This window comes from Arachis hypogaea, chromosome 5, assembly GCF_003086295.3.
Source record: "Arachis hypogaea cultivar Tifrunner chromosome 5, arahy.Tifrunner.gnm2.J5K5, whole genome shotgun sequence".
In the NCBI taxonomy this organism is placed as follows: domain Eukaryota; kingdom Viridiplantae; phylum Streptophyta; class Magnoliopsida; order Fabales; family Fabaceae; genus Arachis; species Arachis hypogaea.
Window position 1 is genome coordinate 3,942,626 of NC_092040.1, and position 17,353 is coordinate 3,959,978.

At 43.8% G+C, this 17,353-nt stretch overlaps 1 protein-coding gene across 1 annotated transcript; it reads left to right on the forward strand.

Annotated features, from left to right (window-relative positions):
- Positions 1-14,218: 14,218 nt before the first annotated feature.
- Positions 14,219-16,815, forward strand: LOC112800271 (phosphoserine aminotransferase 2, chloroplastic-like). Its single transcript, XM_025842462.3, has one exon. It carries the CDS (start codon positions 15,178-15,180, stop codon positions 16,447-16,449), a length of 1,272 nt encoding a protein of 423 aa, XP_025698247.1. The 5' UTR covers positions 14,219-15,177; the 3' UTR covers positions 16,450-16,815.
- The last annotated feature ends 538 nt before the right edge of the window (positions 16,816-17,353 follow it).

A 17,353-nucleotide genomic window follows, 5' to 3' on the forward strand; every position in this document is an offset into this window, starting at 1 on the left:
AACAAAAAAATTACAAAAAAATATATACTCAACAAAAAATTACCAAATTTTAAGGATGATAATATCTTATTTTTTTAATCATGCTTGCAAAAAATTGCATTAAAATTCAATGTCTAATATATTTTTTGAGAAATACATATTTAATATTAGATAATCTTGCAAACAAACTAACATTAAATATGTATTTCTCAAAAAATACATTAGAGATTGAATTTTGATGTAATTTTTTTGCAAGTATGATTATAAAAATGAGATATTATTATTCTTAAAATTTGATGATTTTTGTTATGTATATATTGTTATGTGATTTTTTAAAAGTATTATTGATTGTTAACAAAACAAAAATATGAAAAATCACCAATTTTTATTTATAATAATATCTTATTTTTATAATCATACTTGCAAAAAATTACATCAAAATTTAATCTCTAAAGTATTTTTTGAAAATATATATTTACCGTTAAATATTATTGTTATGTTTTTAAATTATTTGAAGGTATTTTTATCTATGATAAGATTTCGGTGTATTTTTGTCATGATTTAGAGATATTTTTGGTAGTTAACCCTTTTGTATATTTTTTATAAAAATTTTGTATTAATAACTTTAGCAGGTCCTGTTTTCTAAATCTTAAAAAATAAGGGTAAAATATTACACTATAAAATAAATGTGCTTAAACAAATGGGATTTTTTATTTTAATAAATAAATTAATTATAATAATTATGAAAATAAATAATTTAAAAAATATTTACCAAAATAAATACTTTTCTCTTATCTCATTTACACTGTAAACGAGATACATGTATTTTTTTAAAAAAAATAAAAATAATAAAAGATATTAATAATATCAATAATCCAAACTTTTAGCATGTAATGATGCAAATGGTATATAAAAAGGTCGATAAAAAAGATTAAAATTGATATGTTTGATCAATTAGTACTAAAAAAGAGTACATAAAAGATTTTAGATTAAATTGTGATCCAATTGAATGAATTTAAATTTAAAAAATAAAAATAACGGTTTGCCAATTGTCAGGAGATGTTGATGGAGATAGTAGAAAGAGAATGGAAACGGCTATCTCCCTATCTCCCACGTAGATAGGGAGATTATCGTTTCATTCTCTTCCCACTATCTCCATCAACCTCTTCTATTAATTAGCAAACGGTTATTTTTATTTTTTAAATTTAAATCAATCCAATTAGGTCATAATTTAATTTAAAATTTTTTATGTACATTTAAATAATATGAGAGATGGATTGTCCATTCAAAATAAACATATTAACACGTTTACATAAAAGTACGTAAACACGTTTCTAACTACCCACTATTAATAGTGAGCAGTTAGAAAAAGATAACTATGTTAATAGTGGGACGTGCACTTACATGCTTTCACATATATGTGTTAACGTGTTTAGTTTAAATGGATAATTAATTTTTTTATTATTTAAAATAGACGGTTTATCTTCTTTGTTATTTAAAATCGTCTATTTTCTTTATTATCTGAAACATTGTATTTTTAAAAGTTTGATCCAAACTATATTATTAATATCTTTTATTATTTTTAAAAATTATATTTAATTATTTATAAATACATGTATATCGTTTATACTGTAAACGAGATATAAGAAAATTGAAATAACACATATATCTCGTTTACACTATAAACGAGATACATACAAAATTATCTCGTGTTCGTTGTCGGATTCCAAACAGGTCGGGTGGATAGATGTAGAGGGGAGATGCCTTGGCTTGAGTCGCGTTGCTTGCGGGTAGTCGAGTAGCCGAGCACTTGTCGTGATGAAAGGGGGGTGCCACCTGCAAGGACACTCCGACGCTTAAGTCAGTAATGTGCAGGCGAGCAGAAAATAGGGCTGGAAGATGTGACGTACCTCGGGGGAAGAGCCATTCTTCCCCTTATATACATGTCAGTGGTGGGCCCCGTGTGAGGTTAGGCCCATGATCCCAAGGGCGCTGCCCTGCAGCCGTGTGTGGGTCGTACAGGACGCGTGTCCGGGTCGGTTGGAATGCAGGCGTCCGGGTCGGGTAGAGCTTGGGTCGGGTTGACCCGTGTGGACCTTGGGCTGGGCCGTAACAGTGCCCCCACGCGCCAATGGTAGTCGTGGAAGCTACCAATGGCGTGCAGTCTCTCATGTCGTCTAGTCGGCCGCTCGTGGGGAGGATGCGCCCCCAACACGCGTGTCCCTTGGTCTGCATAGGCAACCGTTTCGTCGCTCCGTTTCTCGTGCCGAGCATTGAATGCTCATAATGGGGTGGAAAAACCCCGTCTGAAAAGACTATTCTGCCCCCAGGTGTTTTCGCGCTTTGGGGGGCAGTTTTTAAACAGTCGGTTTTGTGCTTCTTTCTCTTTTCACACTTTCCATTTCTCTTCTTCTTCTTCCCTGTTGCAATATTTCAGAGCATTGTTGCGGTACCTTCGTTCATCTATCCTGCACTTTCCCAGACTTGCAACTCCATCTCCTTTCCATCAATTTAGGTAATTATCAAATCAATCTCCCTTTATGCATTATTTCTGTATGCTTGTTATTTGGTTTTTTTGATGTTACTGTGTAGCGTTTTAGTCACGAGTAGACGTGTTAGGGGGAAAAGTACCATTCCAGGGTAGGCTTTCTCTCGCTTTTTTAGCCATTTAGCCTTGTTTGGCCTTAGTCGGGAAGTCGTGAGGGTGGTGTGTGTGTTCGGCTTGAGCAACCGATCTCTTAGACTAACTGGATGGTACCCCCATGTAGGTATGGCTCGCACGGTCTCCCGGGCATCCGTTAACCCCGCGGCGTATGACCAATATGCTTGGGTCGTCTCTGATATAAGGGAGTCACCCAATCAAATGGGCGAAGAGGAGCTCACCGAGTTCCGACAAGCCGGGTATCTGTGTGGCGGGACCGACGAGGAGGCCAATTACGACGTTTTCGTCCCGGCTCCTCACAAGCGTTTGTATGAAATCAACTTCCGACCCAGCCAGGTCGCCGACTGGATTTGGTTCTACAAGGCTATGTTCACTCAAGTCAGAGTTCGCATTCCGTTTTCAGCCTTTCAAATGGCGCTTTTAAACCGAATTTCTGTGTCACCGTCGCAGTTGCATCCGAACAGCTGGGCTTCGATCCGCTGTTTCGAGATGGTTTGTGAGTATCTCGATCTGCCGGTGTCCGTAGATGTCTTCCTCTTTTTCTTCACCCTCACAAACCCTTCCAAGGAGGGGAAACATAGGAAAGGGTTTATGTCCTTCCGGGCTGCTCAGGGTCGGAAGATTTTCGGCTTGTTCGAAGATTCTTACCATGGGTTTAAGGACAAGTATTTTAAGGTCCGCCCGGCCAAAGGTCGTCACCCCTTTTGGTTATCTCTGGAGGGGGTACGGCTCATCCCGACTTATTGGAGCTTCGGAGCAGGAGCCAATAGTTTTATTAAGGTAGTTTATAAAAACATGTCGGCAGTAGATCAGCAAATTGCCGAGGTGCTAAACGCAGTTTTTGGGAAGAACCCGGTAAATCCCCATCTTCTTATGGGTGACCGGGAGTCCGGCCGTAACTATATTTGTGAGAAGCTTTTTACTTTTCCCTTTGTCTTTTTTTCCCTTTTGTTGATATTTTGTGACGATTAACCGACCTCCTTTCTTTTTTCTTGCAGTGGATATGTCTGCGTCGGTGACGGGTCTTCCCGACTTGTTTCAGACTTTTCTTGGCGGCGGTGATGAAGAAGAAGATAATGACCAGTCTGCCGCTGAGACGTCTACAACTCCTACCGAGGACAATGCAGCTCCGAGGCAGGAGGCCGTGGTTGGGGGAACCGGGGCCTCGACCCAAGCCGCCCAGGTCGAGGTCGAGAAACCGGTTCATTCCTCTCCTCCTCGTGAAGTGGTGGGTCAAGGGGGTTCGACGTCTGCCCCTGACGATGATGTGGAGGTGGTCGTCCCTACCCCTAAAAGAAAAAGGAAAGCGTCTTCAAGTCCCGAAGGGGTCCTCACCGTCATGGAGAGGAATTTCGATGCATCCAACTTTATAGACACCCAACTGATCCCTGGCACCGAGGAGTATTTCCACGAGTCTTCCCTTGCCGGGCAAGCGAGGTGGATGTACCGAACACTTCTGCGGGGTGCTGTGATAGCTCGGAAGGCCGAGTTTGAGCTGTCCGGGATGGAGTCCCTCCGCAGGAGGCTGGAGGCTAGTGGGAAGGCCAACAATGAATTAAAAGATGAAGTGGAAACTCTCCGGGGGCAATTGACTCAAACTTCGGAGAAGTTGGATGCTGCCGAGAAGAAGACCACCACTGCCGAGCAGAAAGCGACTGCCGCCGAACAAAAATTAACAGCTGCCGAGAAGAAACAGAAAGAGTCGGACGCGACGATTGAACGTTTGGTCGAGCGTGAGATGGCTCTGGAAGGTCAGGTCGCTGCGGCGCAAAAGCGTGCGGCCGAAGTTGAGGAGGAGAAGAGGGCCGTGGAGGCCGAACTGGCGACATGGAAGGCTAAGTACAAGGACGTCGTCAGACAGGGCAGGGGCGCGATCCTGGCTACCGAGGAAGCCCTTAAAGCGCAAGTTAAAGTTATTGCCCCTGAGTTCGACACGTCGGCGATTGGTGTTCGCAAGGTCATCCATGACGGCAAGGTTGTCGATGCCTCCACGAAATGATCCTTGTTTACAGTTCCTGTTTAGCCGCTTTCTTCTGACTTGTAAACTTATTTTAGTCTTTGCCGTTTTTGGCTTTTGTGAACTATTTGATGTTAGCCGTTTTACTTTTGGCTTGTGAATAATGACCTTTTTGGTCGCTTGCTCGTGTTGTCGCGATAAACCTTTTATTTATCTGCGTTATCATTTTTAACCGTTTTGGTTTATATTTGTCGTTTGCTCGTCTGCTCGTGTTATTGTTCCTATTAACCGTTTTTGGTTTGAAGTCGTTTAGACCGGCGGCTCGTGGCCTTTCGTGTAGTTGTTTGTTACGACGGTGGTTGACGGCTTCCCGGGGTGATCAGTCCCGGGTCGCGTGTCGTTGTTAGTCACGACGGGACGGTTTATCTGAAAAAAGATACAATATGGTGGAGAATTTGCACAAGTATATCTTATTCGGCAACCACATAAAGGACTTGAAAGTTACTATAAATGACAAATTGGCTACTTAGCTAGATTGGTCGGCATGTCGTTCCGTCTTTTAGGAGTAGAATCTTCTAAAGTTGTCCGCGTTCCATGTCCTCGGGACCTCCTTGCCATCGAGCCTTTCTAACTTAAAGGCTCCTTTTCCCATCACCTTTTTGACTCTGAAGGGGCCTTCCCAGTTTGCCGCTAGCTTGCCCTCTCCGGGGGTCGGCGGGCCGATATCATTCCGTCTCAGAACGAGGTCGTCAGGTTCAAAGTCCCTCTTGAGCACTTTGGTGTTGTAGCGCAGAGCTATTCTTTGTTTTAGCGCTGTTTCCGTTAAATGGGCCATTTCCCGGGCTTCATCTATCAGGTCCTTTTCTATAGTTTCTTCTACTCCCTTCAAAAGCAATCGCGGACTTGGTTCGCCGATCTCTACGGGTATTACTGCATCTACCCCGTACGTTAGTCGGAAAGGAGTTTCCTTGGTGGAGGACTGCTCGGTTGTCCGGTAAGACCAGAGGACCGATGCCAGCTCGTCGGCCCAAGCACCCTTTTTATTGTCCAACCTTTTTTTTAGCCCTGAAAGGATGACCTTGTTGGCAGATTCCACTTGTCCGTTCGTCTGAGGGTGTTCTACCGAAGAGAACCTTTGCCTTATACCCAGGCCGTTGAGAAATTCTGTGAACTTCTTGTCAGTAAATTGTGTGCCGTTGTCCGAGATGACGACTTCCGGTATCCCGAATCGTGTTATCACCTGCCTCCACATGAATTTTCTGCAATTGGCTGAGGATATGCTAGCTAGTGGTTCAGCTTCTATCCATTTGGTATAATAATCAATTGCCACTATGAGATATTTGACCTGCCCAGGGCCAACCGGGAAGGGCCCTAAGAGGTCGATTCCCCACTGAGCGAATGGCCGGGAGGTCGTTAGCAAGCTTAACTCTGAGGCCGGTGCCTTGGCAAAATTGGCATTTTGTTGGCACTTTATGCACTTTTTGACGAACTCTTTGGAATCTGCCATCATCGACGGCCAGTAGTACCCAGCTCGGATTAACTTCCTTGCTAGGGCTCTGCCTCCGATGTGGTGCCCACAGCAGCCCTCGTGGACTTTCCTGAGGACATAGTCCGTCTGGTCGGGGTGTAGGCACTTCAGTAGGGGTTGGCTAAGCCCTTTTCTAAACAGCTGTCCTTGGATGACGGCGTATTTGGCTGCTTCTCTCCTTAATTTCACCGCATCCTTTTCATCGCTAGGGACCTGGCCATGTTCTAGGTAGTTGGTGATGGGGTCTAGCCACGAAGAACTTAGGGTTGTTATGTGTAGTGCAATTGCTGGTTCCTTTGTCATGCCTTGGATGAGAGACCGGTTTCCCTCCCCTGGCTTCGTGCTAGCTAATTTTGATAGGAGGTCTGCTCGTGTGTTCCTTTCTCTGGGTACATGCTGGACCGTGATCTCTTCGAACCTTTGGCTCAAACTTTTGACCTTTTCCAGGTATTTCTGCAACAAGGGGTCCTTGGCTTGGTAGCTGCCGTTTACTTGGGAAGTCACGACTTGGGAGTCGCTGCATACTTCCAGCCTTCTTGCGCCGACCTCTGTTGCTAGGGTCAAGCCTCCTATGAGGGCTTCGTATTCGGCTTGGTTATTCGAGATGGGGAACTCGAATCTAACCGACTGTTCGTATACGACCCCGTTTGGACTTTCTAGGATGATCCCGGCTCCTCCGAAGGTCTGGTTGGAGGCTCCGTCCACATGGAGCTTCCACCGTGTACCCATGTCTTCGCCTGGGTCTCCTGTTACTTCAACCAAAAAATCCGCCATGGCCTGCGCCTTGATGGCCTGCCGGGGCTCGTACCGTATGTCATATTGAGAGAGTTCGATGGACCAAGTCATCATTCTTCCCGCCAGGTCGGGTTTTTGGAGAACTTGCCGAATCCATTGGTCCGTTCTGACGACCACTTGGTGACTCTGGAAGTACTGCTTTAACCTTCTAGAGGAAGTTAGGAGTGCTAAGGCTAGCTTTTCCAACTTGCTATATCTTAACTCTGCTCCTTGTAGGGCCTTGCTTATGAAGTAGACTGGCTGTTGGGTTTTCCCGTCCTCCCGTACTAGTACTGCGGCCAGGGCTTCACTTGTTATAGCGAGGTATAGGTATAGTGGTTCCCCGCCCCTTGGCTTCCCGAGAATGGGAGGTGCCGCTAGGATTTCCTTGAAGTGTTGAAAGGCTTCTTCGCACGCGGGTGTCCACTCAAACGCCATCCCTTTCTTCATGAGGTTGAAAAATGGCAGGGCCTTTGTCCCCGAGGCTCCGAGAAAACGGGAAAGTGATGTCAATCTCCCTGCCAATCTCTGGACGTCCTTGACACAACCCGGGCTCTTCATCTGAAGTATTGCCTGGCATTTCTCCGGGTTGGCTTCTACCCCTCTCTGAGTTATCATAAATCCCAGGAACTTGCCGGCTTCCATGGCGAAGGCGCACTTGAGGGGGTTCAGCCTCATACCATGTTGACGGAGGGATGCAAACACACTTGCCAGGTCGTTTATGAGGTCGTCAGGTCGTGTTGTCTTTGTCAGGATGTCGTCCACGTAAACTTCGACCGTTTTCCCTATGAGGTCGTGGAATATCCTGTTCATCAGCCTTTGATATGTCGCCCCTGCATTTTTCAAGCCAAATGGCATTACCTTGTAGCAGAAAGTTCCTCCTGGCATTATGAACGCCGTTTTGTCTTCGTCTGGTCGGTGCATCGGTATCTGATTGTAACCGGAGTAAGCGTCCATGAAACTCAGATACCGGTACCCCGCCGCGGCGTCGACTAGTGCATCTATGTTGGGAAGGGGGAAGCAATCTTTGGGGCATGCTTTGTTAAGGTCAGAGTAGTCCACGCACATTCTCCATCTGCCATTGTGTTTTTTCACCAATACCACATTTGAGAGCCATGTCGAGTAGTCCACTTCTCGTATGAAGCCTGCTTCTAGGAGGCCGGCCGTTTGCTTGGCTACCTCCTCTGCTCTTTCCGCCGACATCTTTCTCCTTCGTTGAGCCACTGGGCGTGCTTCCGGTTTGATGGCTAGGTGATGTGAAATGATTTGTGGATCTATGCCCGGCATGTCGGCTGGTGTCTATGCGAACAGGTCCCTGTTGGCCCTTATCATTTCAATCAAAGGCTCTTTCAACTCGTGTGGGAGGTTCTTGTTAATGAATGTGAACTTTTCCCCTTCGTCACCGATGCTAAATTTCTCCAGGTCCCCTTCTGGTTCCGGCCTCGGGTTGTCCTCTACTCTGGCATCAAGGTCGGCTAGGAATACGCCAGATGCTTCCTTGGACTTCTTTCTGAGGGAAAGGCTGGCGTTGTCACAAGCGACCGCCGTCTCGAGGTCTCCTCTTATGGTCCCTATGGATCCATCATCGGTGACGAACTTCATAACTAGTAGCTTGGTATTGATTATGGCTTCAAAATCATTGATTGTTCTTCTTCCCAAGATGATGTTGTAGGCTGTGGAGTCTCGGAGGATTACGAATTCGGCCATCGCCGATCTTCGGCCTTGCGTTTGTCCTACCGAGATCGGTAGGGAAATGACTCCGTCTGGTTTAATGAAGTGGTCGCCTAGCCCGATAACCCCGTGCTGGTGGGTTGTCAGGTCGGCATCCTTCAGCCCCAGTGCGTCGAACACGTTGCGGAACATGATGTTTGAATCCGCCCCAGTGTCGACAAGGATCCGTTTGACGAGGCCGGTTCCCACTCTAGCCGTTATGACCATGGGAGGGTTTTCCGGGGCGTCGTTGAACCATTGATCTTCTGGGCCGAAAGAAATGGACGGAGGTTTTTTGGTACTCTGCATCGGCGGAGATGAGATCGCCAGAACCTTGGCGTCTTTCTTATGTGCCGACCGGGATTTTGGTGCAGTGTTTTTTGCCGTTACCACGTTTATCACCGTGAGGCCGTGGTCTCTGTCTTCGGGTTCTTGTCGCCGCTTGGCCGAGCGTGTCTTGCCTTCCTCGTCCTGATCGCGATAACGCCTTCTCGGCTCCCTAATGAGATGGGAGAACGCTGCTAGCTTTCCTTCCCTTATCGCCTGTTCTAATGCATCCTTCAAGTCGAAACAGTCTTGTGTTTGATGGCCATATCCTTTGTGGTAATCACAATAAAGGTTCTTGTTTCCACCCGTACGGTCCTTAAGTGGTCGGGGCTTCGGAAGGATTCCCTTCTCGGCAATTTGTTGATAGACTTCCACGATGGGGAGGGTGAGTGGAGTGTAGTTTGTAAACTTCCCGACTCGAGGGAACGGCCTAGGGGCTTTGTTTGATGCCTCCTCCCTAATCTTTTCTTTTGCTCTCTCCCCGTTGCCACCGGACTGCCGAGCTTGGCCGTAACCGGACTGCCGCTTATTGGCAGCCACGACTCGGCTGACTTCCTCGTCGTTTATGTATTCTTTGGCCACCGTTTGGATTTCATGCATCGTCCATACCGGCTTCGTGGTAAGGTGTTTCCGGAAGTTCTCGTTGAGGAGGCCGTTCGTCAGGCAGAGACTGGCCACCGAGTCGGTCAAGCCGTCGATTTCCAAGCATTCGTCGTTGAACCGATCTAAGTATCTCCTTGTCGGCTCTCCCTGTCTCTGGGTTACCCCGAGGAGGTTGATAGGATGCTTGGCCTTCGCTATTCGCATTGTAAACTGAGCCAGAAACGCGCGGCTGATGTCTGAGAAACTATAAATGGAACCTTGAGGGAGGCCATTAAACCATCTGATCGCTGGTCCTGCTAAGGTTACCGGGAAGGCGCGGCACCTTACTTCGTCACCTACTCCCTCTAGGTTCATCCTAGCCTCAAAGGCCGTGAGATGTTCTAGAGGATCTTGAGTTCCGTCATACCTCATGTCCGTTGGTTTGTCGAAGTGTTTCGGCAACCGGACCTCGAGGATAGATCGGTGGAACGGCGTGACACCCATTATTACAGGTTGTCGTGTTCTCTCGGTTTTCCCATCTCCGTCCTCACGACCTCTTGCCGTTCGGCGAGATTGTCTGCCGCGAGAGTAGATGACTGTGTCATTCCGTCTTCTCGGAATGGGTGATTCCTCTTGCGTGCCCTCTGCTTCCGTCCGGGATGCAGGCATACGCCGTGAGCGGCTTCGGTGAGAGCTCTCTTCTTCCTCGCCCCCGGGAGACGGGGTGTAGCTTGGATCGGTAGACCATCCATCCCTCTCCTGGTCGGCTAGTTGTCGTTCTAGGTTCTGGACCCTGTGGCGTAGCTCCTGCATTATTATGGCGCTATCGCCGCCCGTTCCTCCGAATGGTCGGGTTCTCGTGTGTTGTTGGGGGGATCTCCGGCCCCCCCTTTGCGAGGCGACGGAGACTGCCCCCTCCGCTCCGGCTGCTCGAGCTCGGTCGCCGGGACCTGGCGCGACTTCCATTCAGGCAAAGAAAGTCCCCACAGACGGCGCCAATGTTCGTTGTCGGATTCCAAACAGGTCGGGTGGATAGATGTAGAGGGGAGATGCCTTGGCTTGAGTCGCGTTGCTTGCGGGTAGTCGAGTAGCCGAGCACTTGTCGTGATGAAAGGGGGGTGCCACCTGCAAGGACACTCCGACGCTTAAGTCAGTAATGTGCAGGCGAGCAGAAAATAGGGCTGGAAGATGTGACGTACCTCGGGGGAAGAGCCATTCTTCCCCTTATATACATGTCAGTGGTGGGCCCCGTGTGAGGTTAGGCCCATGATCCCAAGGGCGCTGCCCTGCAGCCGTGTGTGGGTCGTACAGGACGCGTGTCCGGGTCGGTTGGAATGCAGGCGTCCGGGTTGGGTAGAGCTTGGGTCGGGTTGACCCGTGTGGACCTTGGGCTGGGTCGTAACATCTCGTTTACAATATAAATGAGATAAAAAAAGATATATTTATTTCGATAAATATTTTTTAAATTTTTTATTTTAATAATTATTAGATTTATTTAATTTATAAAAATAAAAAATCCTAAATAAATGTCAAATTTTAAATTTTATATTATGTATAATAATTTATTGATTAACAATAAAAAAATAGAATTCATATTTTCACCTAATTAGTTGTTAATTTATTAAATTGATAAATTTTATAAACAATAAAAAAATTAGAATTTAACTAATATTTATTCTAAAAACACATAATAAACTTACTATTAACAAAAAATTTAAATATTTTTATTCAATAAATATAAATAGAGATATTAAAAATTTAAGTTTTTTATATTTTTAATCAAAATTTTCTTAACTTATAAAAACATATAACTTTCGGACACAAGAAACATAAAAAATTAATATCTTTAGTGCAACGGTCTCGAAGTAAATGCAATGCTGAATGTGTAAGCAGTGTGGGTTACAGGGTCAGCCATACAGAATCCGTTGACCCTTGTGCTCCAAGTGTTCATGTGTTCCACCACCAACTATTTATGTTCTGTACTCAATTTTTTAAATCAGGCCAAATGAATTAGGTAATTTATTATAATAAATAATGAGAATTAAATTTATCAAAATGAATAAAATAGAAAATGCATATTAAAATATATTTTTTATAATTTATATAAAGTGTGACAGGAGTTTCGCAGTTTATTAATACACGTAATCTGCTATAAAAGTATCGTAGATTATGTGCTAGGCGAAATAAGCATAAATCGTGACAGGAGTGTTGTGGTTTACGTGTGGATATATAACGTGCATAAACCGGAGTGCAACGGTTTATGCGTTAGTGAGCAATTTGCATAAACATAAAATGAAGTATGTGTATAATTAACAAAAAAATACATAACACACACCTAATTCAATGGAAATAAACTAAGTACAAACACATATAATACAAAAATACATGACAAATCTGACATACATAGGTATCGATGTATCGTCAATGAAAACATAAAATAGTAAGCTACGGCTCCCGCTTGTCCTCATCCTCCTGTTGAGAGTCATGTCCAAATGCGCCCAGGAGATGCGACCATGTACCACATATGCTAGAGGATCCGTCTCACTTTGCCTGGCCTCTGGTGCTGCTGTGCTAGAGGATCGACGGGCATGCCCACGCCATATGCAGATGGAGGCGTCCCTCCCATTCCCAATCAACTGTCATACGGGCCGCCAGCAGACTCATTCAGATCTACGTGTAGCTGGGGCTGGAACCCATGAGAGTCAGACATTTGTGGCTGGTACCGCTGCATATCCTGCATATCTGGGCGGTACCCCTGCGCAACGTCCATCTGGGTCTCAGGCATCTGATCCTGTGGCTGTGGGGTCTGCTGCTGAAGATGCATAGGATTGTCATCCCGGATGAGATTTGCAAAGTTGGAGTAGAACTGTGAACTCCCAACCTCGTGGTCCATATCCATCGTGAAAGTCGGACCCGTCAGGTCATCATACGTCTGGCAAGGGATGTCATGGTATATCTGGGAGCTCAAAACATGTGTAAGAGGAACCTCCTGAGTCTCCGCCCCTGCCTGCTCAGTAGGTCTATCACCAGTACCACCGGATGCGACCCCTGATGAACCACCCCAACGCTGAGGATGGCCACGCCGGACACAGTGATCGGCGTGTCCGACTCCGTCACCACCAGATCTGTCATCCTGAATCATGTCATCCAGCCATCGCCACTCACGGTCTGTAGCTCGAGTACCAATGCGTCGTTGCCGCTCGACGCACCTGTTATCAGGCACGTCTGGCATCGGAACCCTAGAAGGCGTCTGGGACGACCCTCTCTGAACAACATCCTGACTGATATCCTCGGCCCTAGGATCGGCAATCAAGGAATCCGGTGACAGAAACCTATGGGCACCCTGAACCTCTTATGAAACCAGGTGAAGTGGACTCTATACTGCTTTACCTTATTATGTGGTGGAAGTTCGCCAAACAGTTCTTGAAACCACTCCCACGCTGGTTTGCCTTCTTCCATAAACTTCTCAAAATTTGTAAGGCACTCGATATAGGTAAACCATCCACGGGAAGGCCCAACTAGTATGCTACATCCTGCAGCGTGATAGTGCACTCTTCAAAAGGCATATGAAAGGTACGCGTCTTAGGACGCCACCTCTCAATGAAAGCGCTGACTAAGGGCTCGTCCAACCAGAACCACCTGGCGTTGAGCCTCGCCAGGTGGTACAAACCGGCCCTCTCCAGATAGGGTATGATTCTGTCATGCAGAGGCATGTTCTGCTGCCTCCGAACACTATAAATACACCTAGTCGGTTGGAGCATGTGACAGAAGAAACCAAACATATAAAAAAATCAACACTAATTTAAAGTAATCTAACACAAAAAGTACAATATTTAAGTTTAAACAGGTAACATACAGTTTCTATTTTCTAATAACAAAATTCAATAAAAGCCATAAACGATTCACAGTCACAAAAATACAATATTTTCTAATCTAAATTAATTAAATACTACATTTTTTGATTTAAAATAATAATTTAAATCTAAATTTAAATACCTAAATCACTGTCATACGAAAAATATTATGCAAAATATATTAACTAAAAATAATCAAACTAACCTTTTCGTTTATACTTCCAGCAAAAACTGCGTGCCTTCGCCATAGTCCCGACTCCGATCTCCACTCAACCAACCCACACTTTTCTCTCTTTTCCTCTCTCTAAAAAGCCTCTCTTTCTCTCTCTAAAAAATTTTATCTCCCGCACAAATGTAATCCGCGATACCCTTCAGCGTATTTATACTAACGCATAAACCGCTACACTCTTATCGCGGTTTATACTTATTTCGCCTAACACGTAATCTACGACACCCCTATAGCAGATTATGTGTATTGATAAACTGCGAGACTCCTGTCGCAGTTTACATAAATTCTAAAAAAAAATATTTTGGTATGCGATTTTTATTTTATGCATTCTGATAAATTTGATTCCCACATTATTTATTATAGTAAATTGTATTTTATACCTTTGTAATACCTATATTTATATTTTTTAATTATTTTAAAAAAATAAATTGATGAAGTATCTTTTACGGACTCGAATGAGGTGCACTCTTTATACTTGCGAGCGCCGCCAACTTTTGAAAACTGGAGACTTGAACTCACCAAACACATTAACAAAAGAGTCGCACTCACCCTCTCATCTTCTAAAAAATTATAAAAGGAGAAAAATCATATAAAATTTTATTGTCTTAAAAAAAGGAGAGAGAATAACATAATCAAACACTATAATTCAACAAATATTTCATGCTAACATTTTAAATTGAAAAATGATATGTTGTGAGCTCTGTTTTTGTATAAAAAAATAAAAAATTTCCAGTTGTTGAGTTCATTTTCTCTTGCACTCTTGACTCCATGAGGCTAAATGGAAAGTGTACCATTTTCCTTTTGAGACTTGCGATATCAACATGCACCTACCCCTATCCCCATGTTTAGCAATTTGCTGTGTTCGATTTGATTGTGACTCTTTTTTGAGCCCAACAAATTTCTTAAAAAAAAAAAACATCATTTTTATCTAATAATAATAATAATAATAATAATAATAATAATAATAATAATAATAATGTGATGTTCTATATTTTCATGGGTGTAAGTTTGTACGACTTTACTTGGAAGCCAACCGAATCATACATATATTTCCCAACATAATTTGGAAAAAACATTTTTTTATATTAATTCACCAAAAGTATTCAACAACAATATTGTAATTGTACTCTATCAGTCTATCCTTTTAGGAAATAAATATCTGTATAACTTATTTCATTACTATTTCTTTATAAAATATAATTTAAAATACCAAACTTTTTTGTGAGAAAGGAAAAAATAAAATAAAAATAACAAAACCAAATATCTCTATGATTTTTTTTAATTTAAAAAAGAGTCTAACCATGAATGCAAACTTGACATTAATGCTGTATGTAATTAATTAACAATAATAATAATAATGTATGCATGACTGAGTATAAATCGTCCCTACTTCAGATTCAGATCTTTGCCCTGACACCAAAACCAGTCACCAAACACTCCATAATAAGCCATTGATTAAAAAAAAAAGCACCAAACTCTGCAAAAAGTTCTCTCTCTTCTTTTTCTTGGTCTCTGTTTCTGTCTCTGTTTCTCTGCTTTTCTCTGCCTTCTGGTTTTTTCACAATAACCGTAACCATGTCGATGTCAATGGCAACTTCAAACCACACTCTCTTCCTCCACAACCCCACCAACCTCACCAACACCACCAACCTTTTCCCAATAACCACCACACGCACCGCCACCACCACCTTCAAACCTATCTCCATCAAATGCACCGCCACCACCCGAACCCAAGCGCCACCACAAGCCTCCACCCAGTCCCAAGATCGGGTCTTCAACTTCGCCGCCGGCCCCGCTACCCTCCCCGAGAATGTCCTCCTGAAGGCCCAATCGGAGCTCTACAACTGGCGCGGCTCAGGAATGAGCGTCATGGAGATGAGCCACAGAGGAAAAGAATTCCTCTCAATAATCCAAAAAGCAGAGTCAGATCTGCGAACCCTTCTCAATATTCCGTCGGAATATTCCGTCCTCTTCCTCCAAGGGGGCGCCACCACCCAATTCGCCGCCATCCCCTTAAACCTCTGCACCCCACAAGACACCGTTGATTACGTCGTCACCGGTTCTTGGTCTGACAAAGCATTCAAGGAGGCACAGAAATACTGCAAACCGAAGGTGATCTGGTCTGGGAAATCCGAAAAATACACAAAGATTCCATCTTTTTCTGGTTTGAATCAATCCACGGACGCCAGGTATTTGCATATTTGCGCCAATGAAACAATTCATGGTGTGGAGTTCAAGGATTACCCTACACCCAAAAACGGTGTTCTTGTTGCTGATATGTCCTCAAATTTTTGCTCCAAGCCTGTGGATGTGTCTAGGTTTGGTTTGATCTATGCTGGTGCACAAAAGAATGTGGGTCCCTCCGGGGTCACCATTGTGATCATAAGGAAAGATCTGATTGGAAATGCTCAGGGTTTGACACCTGTGATGCTGGACTACAAGATCCATGATGAGAACAATTCACTGTATAACACGCCTCCATGCTATGGAATCTACATGTGTGGTTTGGTGTTTGAGGATCTTGTGGAGCAAGGTGGGTTGAAGGAGGTTGAGAAGAAGAACAAGAAGAAGGCTGAGATTTTGTACAATGCAATTGATGACAGCAAAGGGTTCTTTAGGTGCCCTGTTGATAAGTCTGTCAGGTCATTGATGAATGTGCCTTTCACTTTGGAGAAGGCTGAGTTGGAGGTTGAGTTCATTAAGGAAGCTGCTAAGGAGAAGATGGTGCAGCTCAAAGGCCATAGGTCAGTTGGAGGAATGAGGGCTTCGATTTACAATGCTATGCCTTTGGCTGGTGTTGAGAAGTTGGTGGCTTTCATGAAGGATTTCCAAGCAAGGCATGCTTAGAAGCTTCAAAAGGAAGAAGGAAAGGAATACACTTTTATTCCCCATGCTTTTGTCTTTTTTGCTACTACACTCCATAAAGTATCGCCTATGGTTCAAGGTTTTTGGCTGATTTTGATTTGGCTATTAGTTAGATATGTCTACTTTTTATGTTTTTTAGTGGTATGTTTGATTTTGAAATTTGGGTCGGCAGGGAAGTGCTTTCATTGCACTTTGCTATTATTGTCGGCTACAAAGTTAAGTATAGCTTAGGTTCCAACTTATGCTTGTTTGGGGTTGAGTCTCATGTGATATTTTATTGGATGTTAGATGAAATATATTCTCAATAAATTGAATGAGGATGATAAAACATGTTGAATTACTGTGCTATATTGATTTCCATTACGTATGTCTTATCTATTATTTGTCTTCGTATTTGGCATCCAAACTCAACGAAACCTGGCATTGCTACGTTAGAATAATGAGTAGACACAAGACAATTCTGAATTTGTGCATCGAATCTATCAGATCAGCGGTTCAACTTCGTATTTCTGTTTAGTGTACTTTCCTGTAATTATTTTTGCCATTGTCCACCCTAATTCTAGTGATTCTGATTCCGTACTTTGCGGCTCTTCATACCATGCTGCAATCAGCAGTTGGCAAGGGGAGAGCAAGTTGATAAACCCAAACATGGTTATAAAAAAAAGCTGGGGGACGAGAGACAAAACCGCAGCCACAACCACAAGTTAAATTTACCGTGGATTATAAAAGGAAGAGTAGTGATAACTGATAAATATTGAAATTTTGCTAAGGACACAATTAAGGTTTTACAATTACAAATTGTTTATTGAAATTATCTAAAAGAAATATCAGAAACCTTAAATAGGCCGGAAGATCTGAATGACATTGGAATATTGGATAGCAATAC

Coding starts and splice junctions, on each gene's coding strand:
- LOC112800271 (XM_025842462.3), top strand. CDS start 15,178: ATGTCGATGTCAATGGCAACTTCAAACCACACTCTCTTCCTCCACAAC.